Source organism: Vanessa atalanta, chromosome 4, assembly GCF_905147765.1.
Source record: "Vanessa atalanta chromosome 4, ilVanAtal1.2, whole genome shotgun sequence".
Taxonomy (NCBI): domain Eukaryota; kingdom Metazoa; phylum Arthropoda; class Insecta; order Lepidoptera; family Nymphalidae; genus Vanessa; species Vanessa atalanta.
Window position 1 is genome coordinate 7,474,240 of NC_061874.1, and position 22,366 is coordinate 7,496,605.

The following is a 22,366-nucleotide window of genomic DNA, read 5'->3' on the forward strand; positions in this document are numbered from 1 at the left end:
AAATAAAAAAATACAGATATTTAAATAAACTTAAGAAAACTTATACGCCATAATTTAAGTACGAGAATTTAAATAAAAAAAAAAAAAAACCCATGTCGCCTATTATGTGAAAAAATAGCCAAAAAACTACAAGACAAAATCAAACGTCACGCAAAAACAAAACAATTCATTTTTTATTATGTTAACGTTAACCACGTTGCCGGTGACAAAATGGTCACAAATATGTACAAAAAAATAAAATAAAAGAATTTCAAAACTATTAATGAGAGAAATTGAAATAAAACCATTACCTTAATTCATTAAATTAATATCACCGATTGTAAATATATACATTTTAAATTGTTAGTGTACCAGCAAGAATAAAAAAACCAATGATAATACTTAGTCCTAATCTTATCAATAAGGATAAGGGATAACCTCCTTAAAACAATAAAAGCACTTGAACGTTGGCCAATTTCTACCAAATATCAACTATTAAATAATAATTATTAATTTAAAACAAACATTTAAAACCAAAACGGATATATATGTTTAATTTAGAAAATAAAAAAACATACAAACAATCATCTCTATTCACAATATAAATGGCAAAAAATATAATATAATCTGAACAAATACAGGCACCGAATCATTGGGCACAATTTTCTCGCATAATTTGTTTTATTATATCGTATATTCAAATAAAACAATATCATAACATTTAAGCAATAACAAAACAAAAACTTATGAAAGCAAAACTATTTATTTTACGAAAAAAAACTCTGTATATGTATAATAAAATTAAATCGATGGTACATTTAGTACTTCAAATGTTTGTTATTTTATATTTTAAAATAAATCGAATAAAATAAAAATTCATTTATTATTTTGCAATATTTAACGCAATCCTTTTAAAATGACAACACTGAATTGTCGTACTGTCAAAATCAATTTGTAGACTAGGGATGTAACGAATATCAATTCTCAAACTTTCTCAAACGCCCTTGTGATATAATGTATGGTAAATAACCTTATGTTGCTTACTTACTTACAAAAAGTAAGAGTAGATGTATTCAATATAGAGAAGTAGGTAGAAAAACTTATCAAACTACATTATATATATTGCATCATCATTTCATATCATAAATCTGTAATTTTGATCACGACATATTTTATTAAGAATATAATATTTATTCAAAATTTATTTAATTTCTTACCACTAAGCAGTGGAAACAGTAGGTATGCATTATTTGGCGGTAGGGTGATAAATGATAACATCATATATTAAAAACTAGATGTACCTTTAAGCGGAATGCACACGTTCTGATAAACGGATTATAATATAAGCGTATTGCTTTGTCTTAGAGTTCCAACTACTTTTCTTATTTATTTTGTAATGTTTAACGATAGCAAAATATATAATATAAGTCTATAAACGTTCAATACAGTTACTATTTTGGCAACTATCTTCTTCAGTTTAAAACTGTTTTATAAAAAAATGCATTATCAATTATTAAAAAAATATATATATTATTGATTATTTAATTAAAAATATATTGCATGTTTTTTGTGAATCCGAATAAATATACGTATCTAAGTCATCACATCACTACATTGATAAGCGGTCACTAAGCAAATGATTATGTAGTATCAGATAAGTGGTAAATTGCACTAAATTATGTATAAGTTTACATTTTAACGTTTTTTTATTGTAATCTTAACATAATTCAGCTAAAGATAAACTATTTATCTATTTCTACAAAGAAATATAAAATATCTTCTAATAAATATTATGAAATTAAACCGTTTCTTTGTTTTGGAAAGCGTATTGCACATAACAAGGATATAAAATATTAACAAATGTAAAGGTGATTAGTTTGTATGGGATTTCGTAAGAATATTGAATAATTCGAAAATAATCTCAGATAAGATCAGGTAGGGCACGCGACGTCGCGAGGCAATAAAGGTAATGTAGGCAAGATATTTCCCAATATCTTCGTGGAGTGGCCCTCCCGAATATTTCAAGATTGTGTTCTCCCTACATAAAAATTGTTCCAGAATAGAGATACTACCCGGATAAATATTCAATTTCACTACGGACGAAAAAGATTTGATACCTTTGCTACGTACTAGCTTTATTGGATGATAGCCTTTGGAATGGAGTAGATAATCATATTCATAGTTTTTCGAATTCACAACTTATATCCGAGTTTATTCGGCATAGATACATAGATATTTTATTACTATGATTATTATATTTACTTAGATATATGTTTAAATGGATTTTTTATTATAACGAATGTTGTAATAGTCATTCATTACAATCGCTCGTCAATAACGGCACTGTTTTCACTAGCCAATCACTTATAAGGCATATCTCCTGTTTGATCCCCTCGAGAGGTAAGAACGACATGTAGATGAAAAGGGCAGCTGAATCTAATACAATCGGGAAAAGCGATACTGACTACTATAGTAGGGTTGATATCTCTTAAGTAAAAAATAATTTTAAATTTAATTTGAATAGCAAAACAAAACGAATGTTATAGAATGATCTAATATGTTTTTTTACACATTAAGTTCGCTATAAATATATATTTCATTTGTTCTAATGCAAACAATAAGAAAAGCTAATATTTATGCCCCATTTCGTATCACACGTTGATAACTACGAGGAAGTAGTTAAAGAGAAATATAAAGTTTTATTGCGTCTAGTGATACGGCGCGCACAAAGTATCGTATTGTTAGCAACCCTAGCGCTGGGTGGGGGAGGCCGGTATTGAATGAGATTGCTTCTTACTTCGCCAAATGGATCACGTAGTGGATGAGATGTCACAGTGTTTTAAGATACCAATTCGGACGATCTGATGCCGAAACATGCTCCTATTATTAACATACTGTTTATGTAGGACTCATTTATTTTTGTATTATTTGGATTCACAAAAGATTTCGTACATTGTAGTACAATATTAAAAATAAATACATAGTAATTTTAAGTTCTTCATAAATTTTGTTAAATATTCACATATTACATAATTGCGCTTTACCATGAACTATTCTTACAACCGAACTTATTGCGTAACACTTAAGCGCATTGCCAACATAATCAAGTAAATACATTTACACTCTGTAATTGGGAAATTCCCGAGCCGGGCGCCATAGACGCGTCGGCGGTGGGCGGGCGCTGAAAAACAATTTCACGCCAAATCTTAGCTTGTGTTTTCCTATTTCCTTTTTATTTATCTTTTCGTCTTTTCTTTCTCGAGAATCAATTTCACGGATGAGTGTCGCGATGATCTCAGTTCAAAAAGCGCGAGGGTTCGTGTAAAGTAGAGGTGCACGTGTGCAGTCCGAGGATGGGACCGCTGGCCTCATACCGCTCTTATTATACACTTAATGGTAGAACGCTTTCCGATAATAAGCTCCAGCTCGCTGCTCTTTAAGATTGGATTGCTCTTGTGTTTGTTATCTCTGTACACGTGGCTCCGTCCGATTACGTAAGTTTTAAATAGCATTACTCCTTGTTCACGACATCAATTTAAACAGTGAGCATAATAGAGAATGTAGTGTAATGTTACTCTATAGTACAACTAAGTAGTGAATAACAGTGATTGTTTTGGCGCGCACCCAGATGGCATGGCGTATTTTGCTGACGTGCCGTTGTCGAGCGTTGTTGATTGTGCATATACAAAAGTATCAACAGATAAAAATATATTAATCGCTACTATATTGTTCGCAAAAAATATTAAACCATTATTATTTAAAGAAAAATATTTCAAATTAATGTTACAAATTAATAAGTTAAGTTATTTATTTTGTTGCTGCTGACTCGCGCAAATGCCAACAAGTAATGACTTCTCAATACCGTATAGCGAGAGAGACCGCGACGGGCCGGCAGTCGGACTATTCAAAATTGTCGGGTCCAGGCGCCGAAGTTCCCTCGGAATTGACAATTTTACGGGCGGTTTATTTCCGGACACCGAACTTCCTTGCTTGGTCCGACCCGCGCTCCTAACCGGCCCTCTACACCCACACCCCTTTCACTGCTTCGGTCCCATCACTCTTTCTGCCCTAACGTACAAGTACACAAATTGACGTCTAGTTATTTTTGTGCATGTTTCACTTTATGTAACCAAATTGTAAACATTAATTCAAGTTTATAAGTAGAATATTTATAGATAGCTACTAATATTATATAGGATCTCATAAATATCTGATCCGTTTGTTTGTGTATCGACGACACACATTTCCGAGGTAGTACATAAAATTTACATTGTATGTAAGTGTCTTAAGCGAAAGCTTCCCACTTAAAAGCTCTACAAATGCACTGAAAGCTCTTTCGCGCACTAATCCCAAACCTTTTAGCTGCAATCAAAAGCCCCGAGCGCTCGGTGCGCGGGCCGACGTGATGCTTGTGGAAGCGCCTAGGAATTTAATTTACATTTTTAATTAAGTTAAATTTTGTTCGAAAAGCTTTCACGGTATAAGAGTTTTCTTGATTAGAGTTCAGCTTTAGCTGAAGTTTGAGATTGATTAGTGGAGGTTTAATTGCTCTCTGCTGGTGAATAATGAATTCGATCAGTGTCGAGTCAGAAGGGAGTGTAGCCAGATTAGTTTTGCGTGATTAGATCAAATTGTTTGTATTTAAAATTATGAAAATATTTTACAGTGTAGAGCTTAAAAGGGTCAATTCAAATCAAGAATGCATTTAATAAGGAGTGTATTATAATTGTTCGGTATTTTTTTAATCAAAAATAATAATCGCTTGTGTTGTAGTAATGTCCATAATAATCTACCGTCACGTTTGTCGACAGTTGTGACGTAATTGACGGCTGGGGTGAATTTTAACGTACTAATGCTGCTTAATTGATCATGTGGATAACGAAATCATAATAGAGGTATATTTTGCTAGCTGTACCAACCCTAGAGCGCTTAAATGGACTTCCGCCACATTCCCGCTATTTAACAAAAACCTAATAAGTTATCCATTTAATCACATGATATTTATTAGGTATAATGAAATATGTGTTCATTTTCTAGTTGAAAAACTCTAACTTAAGTCAGAAAACACGGGTAAAATGTTGTTAAACGAATGAAGTACGAAGGTAATCAACACTCACATCACGCACTAGAACGTTATAAAGTACCCGCATGGTCGCTTGTAAATCGGTAAGGGCACAAAAGAGCCGTGCCGCTGACGTTAAAGCGAATAAATAAGAGACTCCCCCAAAGCACTCTCGGTGAGAACAAGTTGAGAGCCAGTGACGTACGATTTGACATAGAATATTTTATTCGAGCCTGCGTCGCCGCCATCCATTCCACTTATCCCGGCACTCTGTTGAATTTTTGACACGTCGGCGAAGGACTGATCTTTTTTATGCCTGGTTTAGCACGACAGTAGCCTTTAAATTCGCATTATGCGGCATGTAAGGCACGGAGACAATTACTCCTTTGTCGGCGACTTCGGGTGTCAGATTATGGTGTGCGCCACCTATGAGTGATTGTATAACGTCTAAGATGGATGGATGTACTGATCCGTTAGACGTTTGAGATCTTTTTTATGAATGTAATTTTGTAATATATAAGCTGAGAAGAACGTGAACGAAGAACGATAGTTGTATCTTCTTAAAATCTTACGTCGGCAATAAGTCGCATCGCGGCTCAGCTGCCTGCCCCCACCCAATAGGACCGAATCCGGCGCAAGCAATCCATATTAGATTTGCTCGCTCTCTCGTATCCATTCTGAGATGTTCATATTTTATTGGGGCCAATAAAACGGATTCATGAATATGAGAAATGCATAACGAATATCGTATTTATGGATGGAGGCGAGCTCGATCTGCCGCGGGTATGTCGCGAGTAATTTGATAGCCGCCTTTGTAACAGGTGCTGATGGGAGTTTCGATGTGGCTTTGAAAGTTTATTCATTCCTTTTAAATTGGATTTCTACATGGGATATAATGTTACGAAATAATGCGACTAAGGAGCAAAACATTCTGCAATAAATAGGATAATATCACATTTCAAAATTTGTTCAGAATTATAAATGTATATTGTCAGTGGAGCCGATATGGCGAAGTAGTCTTCTGTGATACGTGAATTGTTACCGGATATTGCGACTTCAAACCGGTGCAAGCACCACTGACATTTCGCGTGCTTAATTTGTCTATAATTTATCGCGTGCTAGAGGGAGAATGTAAATATCGTGAGAAAACTTACCTATTTTCAATTAATAACAGTTGCAATAATTTTAAAAAACCAACTCCTCAAGAAAAGAGGGTCCCTTTGCTCAGCAGTGGGAACTTATAGACATACTTACTTTATTTTTTTTAAGTGCGTTGTATAATTTACATAGAAGCGATATTTGTAACTATTATAACTATTACATTCCTTTACACATAAATGGTAGGTGTACTCTGTATGCATAGTATCAAGTTTCGATCCCGAGACATATTAGTACCTCCTTCGAGTTTCAATTTACAGCATGCATGGACGTCTCAACCTTTTGAGAGAGTCACTTCTAATAGTGCGTTTATTATTTTCCTTGTACTCGAATATAGACTTTGTGTCTTCTCCACAAGGAACAAAGATATTGTTACACATAGATAAACAAGCATTCTTCTAAATAAGACCTTGTTACTTTGATAGAAGGTACATTTTGGTAAAACGTAAATTACTTAGTGTTGCCGTTTGACGGCATTTTGTTGGAGTAATAAGGTCTCGCCCAGAGTGGACGTAAGGAGAGGATATCGTTTATTCTAATGAGGTTTCACTGCGAGACGCGTGCTGCTCAAGTCCGACGTTCTCAGCGATATATATTACTCGTATTGCCTTTTAAGATAAATACTGTCTAATAAAAATTCCTTTGATCTCTGCAAAATGCAATTTCATAAAAGTATCCTCTACATTTATTATATTGAAAATTATATGATAGTTATGATTGTAATAATATAATAATTAAATTTTATGATTGTACAGTGATCGTTACTAATCCTCTTTCTCTATTGTTTCAGGATAATAATATTACCGCTGTGTGATGCCCGAGTGACAAGTTCAATATGATTCGTGATCCGCCGGCCATGCACAAGCCCGACAATACCAACAGTAAGTAATTAATTAATTTGCCTTAATAACAATGTGCACTCTATCGATAAACCCGAATATACATATATATAAACTTTTTAGACATGTGAGCCAGAATAATGAAACGTTAACGTACGCATATTTGGATATAATAGAATTATAATACAAGGTAAAATATTTTTTTATCAAGATTGTGGACAACGCCCCCGACCCGAACATATAACACCCTAGGCGAATAACTATAAGGCCCGTTTAAACAAAATAAAATATAAAATTAAATACAAATAATTAATTTAAATAATAATGGAAATGTGAAAGTCGAATCATTTATTTCTTTAAGGTAACTTCGATTCGAATATAAAATGTTGTATTATCTAGTAGAATCGCGCTAGACTTTATGGGTGTTCAAATTTGCAAGGAGAAAAACTGGAAATAATATTTTAAAGTTTAACTGTACTTTGCAAAATTTGCGAACTAACTTCATAGTCTGTTTAATGCGAATAATTAAAATAAATAGTATTCATATATTTAAGTGGGTAGTAAAAACATATTTTAAAGGAATTTTGTAGTAGGTTCGATTGCCTTAGGTTGTCGCCTCATTTGTCTATATGAATAGAAACAGAATTCATAGATATTAATATATATAGATATATTAAAATAGGGATCGTATTCATCTAAACGATTTCAAATAAATCTCAGCATAGTGACAGTTTCTACTCTTCGAATAAGCTTCAAGAAATCACAAGCGCTAATTCCGTCCCACAATATTAAGACTGTTTTGAGAATTGTCATCTTCGCTAATAGTAGTTCTCGTGCTATGACGGAATATTTTTATATTGTTACTAGGAATTACACTTTTACATAAGAAGGATATTCATTTGTATAACACAATAGCAAAACAAAAACACTACCAGAGTTATGCTCTTTTCGCTGACGTAATTTTTTATAATATTAGGACAAACAGGTCGTGAATAAAACGGGAAGGGTTGTGCCATAAACCGCCGGCTACGTCCGTCGCGATATTAAAAAGGGGACGAACGATATTGCAATATCACATTTATGCGAAATGTCCAACATCCAGATCGTATTGATAAAAATAAGCGATTTTTTATTGTTGCCCACAATATCACCTTATCTACTTACCCAACACGAAATGACAGTTTAACATGATCCAATTACTTTTCTTATTCCCTCTATTTTCTAAGAGAATTTGTTTTATCCGGTCTTAATATTACAGTAACTCCCTTAGAAGGCAACTCCGTTTCGACTTTGCCACAGTTTATGGGACCCTTATCATAATCAAAATCGTGTTTTGCGTTATTACAGCTATTAAGCAAATCGACGAGATGGAAAATCGAATATCTTAACGTGGTATTACATTTTTAGAATATTGACTTTTTATCGTGATTACTTAGTATTATTTTATAAATAAAAACGCATTTCAGTATTAAAGACTTTCAGAGAAGTATTTAGAATTTTCATGTAATATTGCCACAAATTTACATGCGGTGAATGCACAAGCAACTGCGGAAAATTGCAGAGACAGTCGGGTGGGTACAAGCGTACATGGCGCACTGTGGTGGTGCGGTGCGGCGTGGCGTGGCGAGGCGTAGCGTTGCGCGGCGTAGTGGCGGAGGCAGCGCGGCGCCCGAGGCTGCTTGGGCGGCCCTGATAAAATTTATGGCCACTTCCCCTTTAAAACAATATTGAGGGCTCAGTTGGGATTTATGTCTCGCCGCTGCTGCAGCGACTCAATTTATTCTTCAATTTTTCATACAATAACTCACATACGTATTACGAGTGATGGATGAAAAGGACTAACTTTCGGGCTTTAATAAGAGCCTCCAGATGCGAATCTCCAAATTGGCTGAAGTTTATTGCCCACTTATGTCAGGCTTACTTGCCCTCGTAGCCATTCTCGACGAAAATAATTTACGACGTTGATTGTGTTGACTAAGTCAACGTTTGATTGTCCCATGCAGCCACCGCTCGTCGTCTTAGCTGTTGCCTAAGCTTAATGTGTAATGTTAAGCACTTTTCCATAACAAGTAAAAACGTTTAAGAAATCAAGTATGGTCTTATAATTAATCAAACATTTAAATTTATATATTATCCATAAAAATATTAAATATATTATTGCTTTAGTTAATTAACTTCTTATGAGTAGACTGCATGTTTATAAAATATATAGTCTAAAAATTACAGGCTTCTGCCTGGTACTTAATGGAACATGTGTTTTAACAAAAGTATATTAATGAGAAATTAAAAAAATATTAATAAATTAATATAATCCATGTGTGAACTCTGAATGTAACTTAAGAATTTTTTTTAATGGTATTTTATATTAAAATATCACAATTTTTTGCAAGGTATGGGACGTTCTACACTAACAACTATTGAAAAATTACACTGGCATCATTTTTATGATTTTAATATTAAAAATTAATTTTAAAGAACAATGAACAATTAAATTTTAAAGAAATATATCATTTAACTTATTAATTAAGAATTAATATTTTGAATATATTTATTTTAACAAACATATTTATATCTTCTATTAACCATCATAATCACCTACATTTTCCATTTCTTGTCACGTTCATATTTTCTCTTTGCAATAATGAAACCGTATCTCTAATCTGTCATTTAGGAAGTCCCACAAGTAAAAACAAAGAGCGCCTTGCTGTTTTTATATAATAACTATTTTCAATTTTTAAAGACCAAGACGTTTTCCATGCTTGATGTTATCGGCTTGATTTTGCCGTTTGGGATTTTTGTTTATTGTTTAGTAAAATGAGATGTATTAATTTTAAAATAGCTACGATCCGAATAACACGAAATTTTGTGCTTCGCAAAGCCATTAGGAGTATAGTAAATCTGTATTACATATTTGTAAAACTTATTATATCCATGAATGCGATTACTATAAAAACCTCATTATATCGCAAGACCGACATTAGTCATAGTCAAATCATATGAGAAAAAATAATGTTTTCTATTAAAAAATAAGTTAGTACTGATATTACCTGTATTGATGATTTATTACTGTTAAAAACATTACACTACATTTTATTATCGCTAGTTAATATCAAATCATCAAAATAACGTTAACTTAGGAATAGTATAATTTTAGGGAACATTCAATACGAAAATCTTAAATGAAAATAAACTTAAAACTAGCTCGGTTGAGAGTCATGAACACACTGACGTATACATCTGTCACACAAGCATTTATATTTTTAAATAGCTTCTTAACACTGAACAAAATAATAAAAAATAATTCATAATATTGTAACGATGAATAAGCTTAAATTAAAGAAAAATATGTAATAAGATAAATGAGATACAGCTTCGGTCGCACAAAAATAGATATTGTAGGGTTAGATCGAGTTTAGAACACTTACAACTGAATATTCCTATTAAAACACCGTATATATACCGGATTAGCGAAACGTATTATTTCGTATTTATCCATCTATATGCAATTATAAATTATATTAATAATATACAAGAACAAATTAAAGAGAAATTAATTGGTCGTGGTAACAGTTATTGCTTGGAAATTACAGCATAAATAAATACCCTTATTTTCTTGGAAAAACAAATTATCTTTTAATACCAGCAATGAAAAGTAATTAAGATACGGTTTTCTGACATTAAATAATTGGAATTTTAATTGCTCAAACAGAAAACTCTTTCTTTAGAAATCGTTTACCACTGCCATTAGGCTTAATTCAAAAATTAATTTAAACTTTCACAAGGTTGCGTCGGGAAGCGAGCTCCAGCGTAAAGGCAATATCAATTTCATAATTTTAATTAAAAAAACTAACTTCTCTGATGACAAAGTCTCGTACTTTTTTAATAACGGAAATGTTAACGATGGTGGATTTAGGAGGGAGAGGGAAAGGCAGGGCGATGGCGAGATCTCTTTAGCCATTGCTTAGTAGGAATTTTAATAAAGTTGTTGACAAAACATAAAGTTTACGCCTGTACGTTACACGAGCGTGAAGCTAGGTTCATTTTATTGCTTTTTCATGAAAAGAAAAAAAAATTACAGCCTGATTTATACATGCTATTAATTAAAAAAAATAAGAAAAAACAAATATTTAGATGTGATGTCACATCATTTTTGTACCGAATACCTATATCATTTATGAAGTTTTTAAGATTCATTTAAAATTTGTGAGTGAAAATCCAATCTTACAATCAATTACTTATGTAATAAATTTAAAAATTAAAAATATATGTAACTGAACTGGGCATTATTTTTCGCTATTTTATGTAACACTTCTATAAGTACAACATTCCATGTGTAAACTAACATTAAATAATTCACATTTAAATACATCTAAGTAACTAATTATTCGATCAGTAATTAAAACTACGTCTTCATAATTAACAATTTATGTATTCGTGGTACATTGTTTTTAGAAAGTATAATAATGATATTCAGAACGAGCTTGTTATGTTTTTACATTCGTTCATTATTAAGGCAAAACCCGCATTTGGTTAAATCTAATTAAGCCCGCATAATGGATATCGCAACAACGCAATCAGCTCCATTGTTTAATGAGTGACCGACAAGTGAAACTAAATAAACCATAAAGCATTTGAAATAGCAACCGCAGTAATTGTATCTGTTAATCAGCCTATTTTATATTTGACTGTACATTTAATTAACGATGTGTATTAAAATGCAAAAGAAAATTAACTTAACATATTTCGAACAAAGTAATTTTATATTATAATTTTTAAACATGAAACAATTAATTTATATATTTTATATGTAATTAATTTAACATGCATAAAATTTATTGTAATAAAAAAACAAATTCAACTGAAATTAAAATCATTACCGTGGAGGATAATATGTGCGTAGCACATTGACTATTCATCACGTTTTGTTGGTACGGAAAGGCCACGTTAATTGCAAAACGCAGTGAACGATTGTAAATTGCACGGAATGATTGCGGAGTGGTCGTGATGCGGGTTCATTACAATAACCTGGCATTTAATTGAATCCAAGGAATGTTACCTACTATGGAGATACGGACCACTACACCCATTTCGTTATTACATTTCTGCACTGTATTGTGATTGTTTTTATATGTATAGTGGTTAATATAATTCAATCAACAACACAATACAACAACTAACTCAACGAAGCGGCATATTGTTTATTTGTTTTGCGCTAATTTATGTTTAGCGTAGTTAATATTACGCTTCTTTGGTCTAGTGGCCAGACTGTAAGGCCTCAGTATTCAAGACGAGTTCAAATCTCGGGTCGGGCCAATAATAAGTTATTGGATTCTTCTGTTGAGATATTCTCAGTAGCAAGACAAAGTCTGGAAAGCAGTAGTGCTTACGCGACCGTACCTCGCAATGCACGTAAAGCCGTTGGTCTTGGGCCTGAACTTTTTTTGGTCCTGTCAGATTTGCTACCCTATCGGATTATGGGAATAGTTAGTGTATTTTTGTTTGCGTACATATTTGTGCACTAATATCTATATAATGTCCAGCGCAGTTAATTATTCCTTGAATTGCCACGGTGACCGAAGTCGATCAGAAAGTCGAAGCCAACGGTATAAAATCATATAAGTTAAAATAATTATAGTAAAAAAAAAATACATTCAATATAAATCGTGAATTAATATATATTAACATACATATGTACAAAGGAACATGTAATTACGACATTTAAAGCGGCTCTTCGGAATCGAAATGGCCCTAATATGTGGTCGCACTATTGTCGTTTCACTCGCGCTAAAATAAATTACTTTTCATCCATTTCCGGGTTTCTTTTCATTTCAGCGCCTTAATACGTTGGCTGCCGGCTGTGTTGGCGAAATTATACGAGCAGGCCAGTTCGCAGCCAAATCTCTATCAAATTCACGACGCGGTAGCAATAAAAATGGAAAATACAAAGCGACTTCCTTCACTAACGGACATTTATGTAAATTTAACTTTATTAACTCGCTCCACTTTATTGCTATCCTCAGTGAGTTTATACCAACACGTTCTGAGCCACACCTTTGTTGAAAATACCATTAAAAAATATTTTGCAACTCTTTGACATTTATAAAAAGTTTCACTACGTTGCGAAACCTGAATAGGCTCAAATGTACTCTGATACTCAGCAAATATGTTTATTGTAACGTTTTTTTATCAAGTCAGTATCGGTATGGCATTGAATAAAGATTATTTAAAAGAATTTTCTGCTTACAATGCACTGACTGTATGAATAAGGCCAAGAATCTATTATTTTTCATAATCGCTAGTAAGAACAAGTCGATAATTACAACATAAACATCATGCGCAGCCTGAAATGGGCATAATGGGCCGGTAAGAGCGCGCGCGCTGCGCTTCGAAAGGCATTCCTTGGAAAAATACAATTGCAGCTATGCTTATGAATAAGCCTAGTGTTTTTTTATTGCGAAAAGAAGTTACTACATATTTTCCTTGTTTAGAGTATGAATCAGAAATATAAATATTTTTTTTTGTATGTGTTAATATTCGTTTTTGTTATTATAAAGCAAATACGGAATATAAATTGTACTTTTTTAAAAGCTTACAACGATAATACTCTATTAAGTAATATGATAAAAGATTTTAAAATGTTATGTCTTTATTTTATTGGTTACTTAAATATATCAGAACAAAAAATAAACAGCTAGAAATAAAAAAAAATATATTTAAATAAAATAACATTGAAAAGTTTTTGTTTTATAGCTGCGAATTATTGCATGAATTACTGTGCTTATTTAAGAAATAATCCCGTGAATGTGGGCGGGTCTCTCCTCGCAGCTTACTAATTGCTCCTTGCAACGCCCGGAGGCGGTACGTCATCTTTATTATTTTATTATTAACGAGCCACCATTAATATAGTCCAATTAACTTTATTGTCACGACGTCGACTCCAATAAACGAGATGTATCGGCGATGCGCAAGATCGATCGAGATGAGTTATGTCCACCTAGTTACCCTTTCAATTGGATCCTTGATTGGTTTGACGTGCCATTATTATAGGATCGACGCGTCACATGAAACTGATTGACTCTTGTGACCGTTTTATATTTATTTTAATCATTTGATATTGATATGCATTTATCACTTATATCATAAATGCTTAGACAAACAAGTTGAATAATTTAACTCTTAGGTCAATAATTCATTATTTATTGTGACGTGTTATATAAGACTTGTTTGGTTCGTGCTTATGCAGAATAATAAAAACGAAACATTGTAAATCAGAAAATTCTAAGACGATAAAATCTAAAAGAAAGTTAAACATTGGTCTTAAAAGCCTTTATATAGTAGACGCGCCATAAATTGTAATGCTCCATTAATGTAACGAGTTCTCATCGCTTATACAGTTGCAATTTTTTCGCTCAGAAAAAATGCGTACGCGCATCCCAATGACGTCAATGAGTGCACGTCACGCGGACGCGTCTGCTCGAATTAATTGAAGCAATTACACGGGAGAAAACAATCAAGTTAGATGAATGCCGTAATGAATCGCGTATTATGGACAATTATCTACCAACCTGTAGCGAAACAGAATGCGTTATGAGCTCACGTTCCTTCGCAGGCAACTAAATTAATCATAGTGATGTTTTTTTTTCAGGTAATTTAACATTAACAAGCCATTGTAATTGAAATAAATACCTCAGGATTTTTATATATATGAATGGTTTACTTGTAACTTCTCATGTTTATTATTTCGGGTTGTTTATTATTGTGATTGTTGGTACTAAAATTTGAAAACCATATTTTTATTTAATTCTAATTAACAATTTTTTTTAATAGGCCAACAAGAAGACAACAAGTATGCGCTCAGCAGTGGAGTGGCTAACACAGGGGGCGCGAGACTTTGCGCTCAGTGTGGGAAGGTCATCACTGAGCGATTTCTACTGAAAGCCATGGAGAGGTTTTGGCACGAAGACTGTCTTAAATGCGGCTGTTGCGACTGCCGTCTAGGAGAAGTCGGCTCCAAATTGTATTACAAAGCTGATCTTATGCTTTGCAAGAGAGATTATCTCAGGTGAGTTAGCAAATTAAAATTTACACTTAAATATATCAGTATTAAACCAAGCTTTAATTTTTATTAAAAAAAGTAAGAGAATATATAAAATAAAAGCTGATATATTGTTTAAGAATAATGAAAGGCAACACGTCAGTAAATTGATCTCAGTTTTTACTAGCATTTTCTATCGTAACTTGACACCGCGCTATTGAATAGATTACAAATTCTATGGACTGAGGATTCGTATTGAATTTCTGATGCTATTTGTAATCCATACAAGGATATTTATCAGCAAGCGGTCGCGTTTACATTAACTACCAATAACGGCGACGTAGCACTCAAGATTAATGTTTTGAATTGAAATTTACTTGACATGCGTCATGTAACTAAAATACGAGATTTTAAATTGCATTTCACATTTATAATATGCCTTGATATATTAACAGGTTATTCGGTGCCACAGGCAACTGTGTGGCGTGCAATAAAGTCATTCCCGCCTTCGAAATGGTAATGCGAGCCAAAAGTTTCGTTTACCACTTAGAATGCTTTGCTTGTCAACAGTGCAATCACAGGTAAATCTCCTTCCTTCATTTAATGATAATATTATACGTTTGCTATGTTGGTAACACATAATTTATTTAATTTAATAAAATATATTATTACTTCATTCTTTATATGTTATAATGTAATTGCTTATTTTAACGTTCTTGTAAAAAATTTAATATGCTGTATAATCAATGTATTATTTAACTCTTAATTAATATAATTAGTATATTATTTAAATATATTACACGGTACCGTAGGTGTACGGTATAATATGTATAAAACTATACTGAGTTAATACGGGCCGCATTTTTCTTATACATATTATATAAAAGCACAATTGAATCTTGTAGAAAACAGTAAACGGAACAAAAGTTGAACTTGCAATATTATTCAAATTATACATAACGTTGATAACCGGTATATTAGAATATATTAAAAGAAGACTTATCACACTAATAACAGATGCAAAATATTCTTTAGTAATCTTATTCTATTTAATGACTTGCAACTAGTATCACAGGGTCTATAAATCTGTGCAGGTTCTGTGTGGGCGACAGATTCTATCTGTGTGACAACAAGATACTTTGCGAATATGATTACGAGGAGAGGCTGGTTTTTGCAAGTATGGCAGCAAATCCTAGCGGATTAGCGCATATCAGGCGACAAGTTAGCGGATTACAGGTATAAATTTTATCTATTTAGAATTCATTATTTTATTAACGCTTAAATTAGGGTTGCACCTGCTAAATACAATCTAAAATACGCCAATTATACATATATTAAATAAAATAACATTTTATTATTTATATTAGAATATAATATTATTTATTTTAAATTAAAAGACGGCAGCTAACCGTCATTTACTTTACGCTAGGTATTCATTTGAAACAAGTAATTTGCTAACACAGTCTCTAATTACGTGAATATTATATCTTTCATGAGGTGAGTATCACATTGCGATTCTCACCACGTGGACAGCGGGCCGACCGCCACGTCGCATCAATTACAGAATTATGTGTGACGTGGACCAATAAGCGCTATTAGTACTACGTCTGTTCTAAGCACTTATTTATTTATACAATTAGTGATATATGATAGCATGTCTTGAAAACGAAATGATTATACTTTTGTTATTTCTTTTTTATTGTAACAATTATAAACAATAAAAAATATGACATAAAAGGAAATAAAGACCTGCTTTTGTTCTTTTCGGATCTGGGTAGTTTTTTATCGAACCGTTGGGAGTTTTTTTTTTAATTTTACTATCAATAAGTGAGTGTAATCGTAATATTGCTATAATAAAAGAAGTAATTTTAATTCAAATATTAGATTAAAAGACTTAAGGAAACCTCATACACAATGTCCATACTAATCATGTATTTATCAAATGATTACGATTTGGTTATTATATACGAAAAGGCTACAACGCTATTTGTCACATTTTATTATACATAATATAACTATCATGTACGCCATATTATGTAAATAAATTTCTTTCAAATTTCCCGTCCTTAATAAAAGGCACGTGAAAAAGTAGGCTTCGTAGGAGTAAATAACTCCCACAAGGACACTGTTAGTGGAAGATTCTATCTCCACTTTATTATGTTTCTTTTGTGATCATTAATCTTTCTCGTACGAACGCTTGTCGGAATGCGAATGTGGGGGAATCTATTTCATTTTATGAGTCGCGCGAGTGGAGGGAACCCATTCAGCCGCACGACATTTCTAATCGACTTTTTGATTGCGCTCACAGTCTACTGTTAGGCGTTTGACAGGAGAATTGCTAACATTGAAATGGAATTAGCGTTGGAGTTGTGCTTTTATATTTTATTCGAATAATGTTGTTTTTATTTCAGTCACCGAGTAGTGCATATGTCGGTGGGGCAAGTGGATGTGCGGGAGGACCGGTGGGCCCATTAGGCGATAAGGATAATGGAGGCTGCGCTGGAGCAGACGATGCGTCCAGCGGGTACGGCAGCCCACCTGACCCCGACGTATGCGATGCCGCACGATGACCGACAATGACACGCCGACTAATTGCCTCGGTTAGTCCTATTGCACTAAATAAACTATAAGTATGATAAAATATTTTTAGTGATGTGCTATAATTGATCATTCTCTACCCACAGGTGAAGCCTCACTGAGCCTCGAACGTGTTCAACGTCATGAGGCAATGTTGCATCAAGTCATTCAAGCAAGTCATCACCATTCAACGTCATACAATAACTTAGACTTACCTTCGTTTTACGTCCGTCTCTTCACATCTCACACTGCAAAATTATTCTGCATCGTTATGTATAAACTCTATTAATAAAAAAAAACAGTGCAGATTCACGAAAAAGTGCAATTTTAGAAAGTAATAATGTTTAAGCGAACATAGTGACTTTATTCAAATCCTACTAAGTGCAGCTACATCGAAGTGTCTCGAACATTGTTAAAACTGCCGCGTGTAAATGTACTTTACATTAGGATAGACGGTGGGACATGCATGAGGCCACTTTACAAAATGTCCAGGATGAGTCGCGATAACGTCGTCAGAACACGATATTTCCATTATGTATACGATTTGAGTCTACATGTTAAGATAGCGTCGCGTGGGTAGAGCGCGAACTCTTGCCCCTACTCTACTGTACCATACACAACGCGCTTAGCCTTTTTAGCGATTGAGGTAACAATAGTTAAAAACTTCGAATTACGTACATTCATAAAATATTTGTATAATTTAGTTAATTTCTAAGTTAATATAATATTGTGTATAAATTTTCATACAACGAGTCAGGTCCATAGTTGAAACTAATTGATAAAATCGATCTCATTGTTAAAAAAATGTGTACATTAGCGTACATAATATTGTTATCATACAAGGTATGAACTTTGATTGTGGTTATTATTTACATTTTATTTTTCAATTTTTAAATCGGGTAAGTGGGTATGTTAATGTTATTTTGTACCAAAGATATCTTTCCGTTTGAAGTTTTAGTTTTTCGCAGATGATGCTACTTTATAGATTAATAATGATAATACCTTATTCGGTACTCTAAAGCGGTGCAATGGTTGATAGTTAAGTACCTCTGTATAAATAATAATATATTAAGACATTTTGTAAATTGTATTTTCTTACTTTGCCATAGCTTCAGTGAATGTTGATCGCACATACCGATTGTACATAAAAAACGTGGTGTTGAATCGCTACGTTGTTTTATATTTATGTAAAAGAAAATTCTGAATTTAGAAATATGCTTAAAAATTTTAAAATTAAATAAACATATTGTAATATAAAAATTTCTACGACTAAAAAGATGTATTTATGTAAAAATTTGAACTGTCGTTACTTAGAATTATCTGCTAGGTTAGTATGTCTCGTCTCTCACGTTGTATCATAGAAACAACAAATAAAAATCTCAAACATCGACGAAGTTATTTTTTATTTTACCGTTAAAATGTAAATAAATATATTTATTTAATGACTACTCATTTGTTTTATTTTTAGATCTTTAAGAAAGTAGTTTCGAAACAGAAATTTAAACCACTAAACCACATAAAGCCTTAATAGATATATATTACTACTACTACCTAACTATTTTCTATTCACGAAAATTATCCTAAACCTTTATATTGACAATTAATTCTAAAAATCAGAGTTATAATTTATTCTAACCAAAAGACTATTTTACAACGATATGCACATAGTTCTTCAAATTCATGACAATATAATTGAGATTATTCGTGCAAGAAAAACAATAAGCTTTTTGAATATGCCTTGTATCGTGAGATGGCAAATGATTGGTATATTAAGAGCCAGCGCATACTTGGCGCATAAGGTCGAGCGCGAGGACACTCGCGGTTATGAGCAGTCATAAAGTTAGCATGCTACTTGCATGTTGTTGAAGAACAGTCAACAATCATTCAGTTTATACATGTTTTTTTTTTCAATAATATTACGCGTTATTTTGGTAATTGTTGGCCCATATAACGTTCTCTGCACTCTGCTACATGTGCGTCGGGCCTTACTCTTACTTTTTCTCTATACGAGTAGGATGCATTTTTATAAAATATTAGCTATCCACGCTGAACGTTTATATAAAAGGATATATGTTTATACAAAGAATTATTACAAAGTTTGAGTCAGTAAGTTTCGTTGTAGGCAAAACAACTCATCAAAGTTACATCACAATGGGGAAAAAACCATTCATCCCATTGTGATGAAACTATATTCAACGCATAGTTAAGATTTCCAAAGTAGTTGTCTCACAAAATACCGTTTTTAATTTATAGTCTCACTCTATTTTTTACAAAAGTCTGTATAAAGTTTTGTACTTGGTATACAAATAAAAATACTATTAAAAATAAAATTATAAAGCTTATAATACCAATACCAGAAAAAGTCAAGACGAATAAACCACATTGACTTTGAATTGTTATCATTGGTCGAGATCTTGAATGATCTATTATATTAATTACGGCTCCGCGAAAAAATTTTTTGTGTTTTTGTTTAATGTTTTAATTTCAGCGAAGTTGAAATCAGAAGTTTGGAAGAAAATCAAAGATGATATAGGTCATTAAGTAGAATAGTGTTGTTATATAAATAACTAACGACCCGCCCCGACTTCACACGGGTGCAATGCTGATACCGATAATACTACAGAATATCTTAGAACTGCCACAGTTTTTCAAACATTAGACAATATAAACCGCTATGTCAAACTTATGTTCTATGTCCGCTATTTTAAATCTGAAATATATTCGAAAATATTAATTTAAATGACATGCTGTAAAGGGCCATATTGATCTATATTAAATACATTTACGGTACTTAATTGGATAAGGATTAATGCTTTATTGCTTAAAATCGCTTCCATATATTCCAAAATAAACCATTATTTCTCGTATAAAGTCAAGGATAAAAAATGGTTATTGTGGGTTACCCCTAAGAGATAGACATATACCATCGCGGACTTTTTTGAGGACTTTTTAAAGGTGTACAATACTGTAGTACATTATTTTGATCTATCTCGTAGGGTTCAGCCAGCGTTTGCAATGTAAGCTCAAAAAATGTTTTTTTTTTTTTACTTTAGAAACCTCTAAAATAATCAGTGTTTCTCTCATGTATTCTACATATAAACCTTCCACTTGAATCAATCTGCATATTAAAGAAACACATAAAAATCCATTCTGTAATATTAAAGCTCTAAGGGACATCTCATAGGGACAGACAGCGGTAAACGACTTTGTTTTATACTATGTAATGATGATATACTAATCAAGAACAGTTGTAGTACATAATATACCCGAGTTATTAGATAAATTGTTTATCTTTACTTTTTCTCCGATTCGAATAAAGTATTTGCTGTATTTTGACAGCGTTGAGTTAAATAATCAGAGTTATGCCTCTGAAAAAAAAAATACATTTTAATTTCCGTGGTTGGCAACACATTAACAATAGGCTTAAGTGATTGTTAGTATTTCTAATTCAAATATCTGGGTAAATATATAAACTTACCCCAAGTAGTGTTTGCTCTTTTGCAATTTTAAGCAGCGTATACTTATAGAATAAGTGACATGTAAAAATTAAAGGCTTATTAATCTCTATGTCAATTTTGAAACATTAACGATAAATGTTAAATTTCGTGACTCGAGGAACATCTAGAATATTCGTATTAAAAGTATTATTTAATGGACAAGAAGGAAAAAAATACACAAAAAATATTCATAGTGCTTGTCAAATATACGTATGTAAATATCAATGTTCCGCACGTATACATTTACTATTTTATAAGTAGTAGGTATAACTAAGTGCATGATCAAGATTACATAATATTCTAAAAAAGCGTAAAATATCACCTTGTATTCACATGCCATCATTGTAATATAGTTTACTAGTTGTCGTCCGCGGCTACACTCGCGTTAGTCGTCAGGTACTAGGCATAAAAAAGTATGTCCTTCCTGTGAATTCAATCTCGCTTAATACCAAATTTCATCAAATCCGACTCAGTGGTTTGGCCGTGTAAGACCAACAGACAGACCGAGTTATTTTCGCTTTTATTATATTAATATTTTAATTTATTATTAATTACATGAGATAACCGTCATTTAATTAAATAGTATATTTATTTATTAATAAATAAAAAATTACAACACTATTTTAGGAATATAACAATTAGTAAAAAGGTGTGAAATTGCCTATGTGTAAATCTAATATCTAATGGTTTTGATTACACTCTTAGTTTTGAGATACGAAAGAAAAATACAATCAAACGCATAAATAGAAAAAAAATTACCTACTATAAGGAGGGTAGTGCATTTTTTTTTACATAACTGTCTATTAAGAAAATAATTCTTTAAGTTTTACTACTCATGTTGGTTCGAAGCGTGTAGGTAGATAAAGGTAGAATACTCGTAAATAAACCATTTCATTTGTAAAGTGGATTTAAAAGAATTCTCGCGGTCATGTAATATATTTTGGGCTTTAAAGCTTTGAACATTGTGCTAATTGGCAAGAGACCTCATACAACAACAATATTTTTGAATCACTTAAAAATACATCAGGTTGTTAAACAAAACGCGAGTCGCAATCCCGGTTAGAAACATGGAGACATGCTCAAGTGAAATATAACCGGTTGTGGTCAGATAAGTAGTAATAAGATTCTTAATACAGTATGGAGTTATTTCTTATTGCATTTTGCGTTACTAAATACCTATATCAGTTTAAATGCATTAACGATACGACTTTTATGAGTC

General features: G+C 32.5%; 1 protein-coding gene across 1 annotated transcript in view; it reads left to right on the forward strand.

The window, feature by feature from the left end:
- The window catches only part of LOC125077763 (LIM domain only protein 3-like), a 34,284-nt gene extending 15,246 nt beyond the window's left edge, over positions 1–19,038 (forward strand). The window contains exons 2-7 of the mRNA XM_047689806.1: positions 6,990–7,080; positions 14,866–15,100; positions 15,529–15,654; positions 16,168–16,309; positions 17,485–17,673; positions 17,758–19,038. Of these exons, the coding sequence (XP_047545762.1) occupies positions 7,035–7,080; positions 14,866–15,100; positions 15,529–15,654; positions 16,168–16,309; positions 17,485–17,643 (708 nt within the window). The 5' untranslated portion in view covers positions 6,990–7,034 and the 3' untranslated portion in view covers positions 17,644–17,673; positions 17,758–19,038. The remainder of the gene's footprint in view (positions 1–6,989; positions 7,081–14,865; positions 15,101–15,528; positions 15,655–16,167; positions 16,310–17,484; positions 17,674–17,757) is intronic.
- The last annotated feature ends 3,328 nt before the right edge of the window (positions 19,039–22,366 follow it).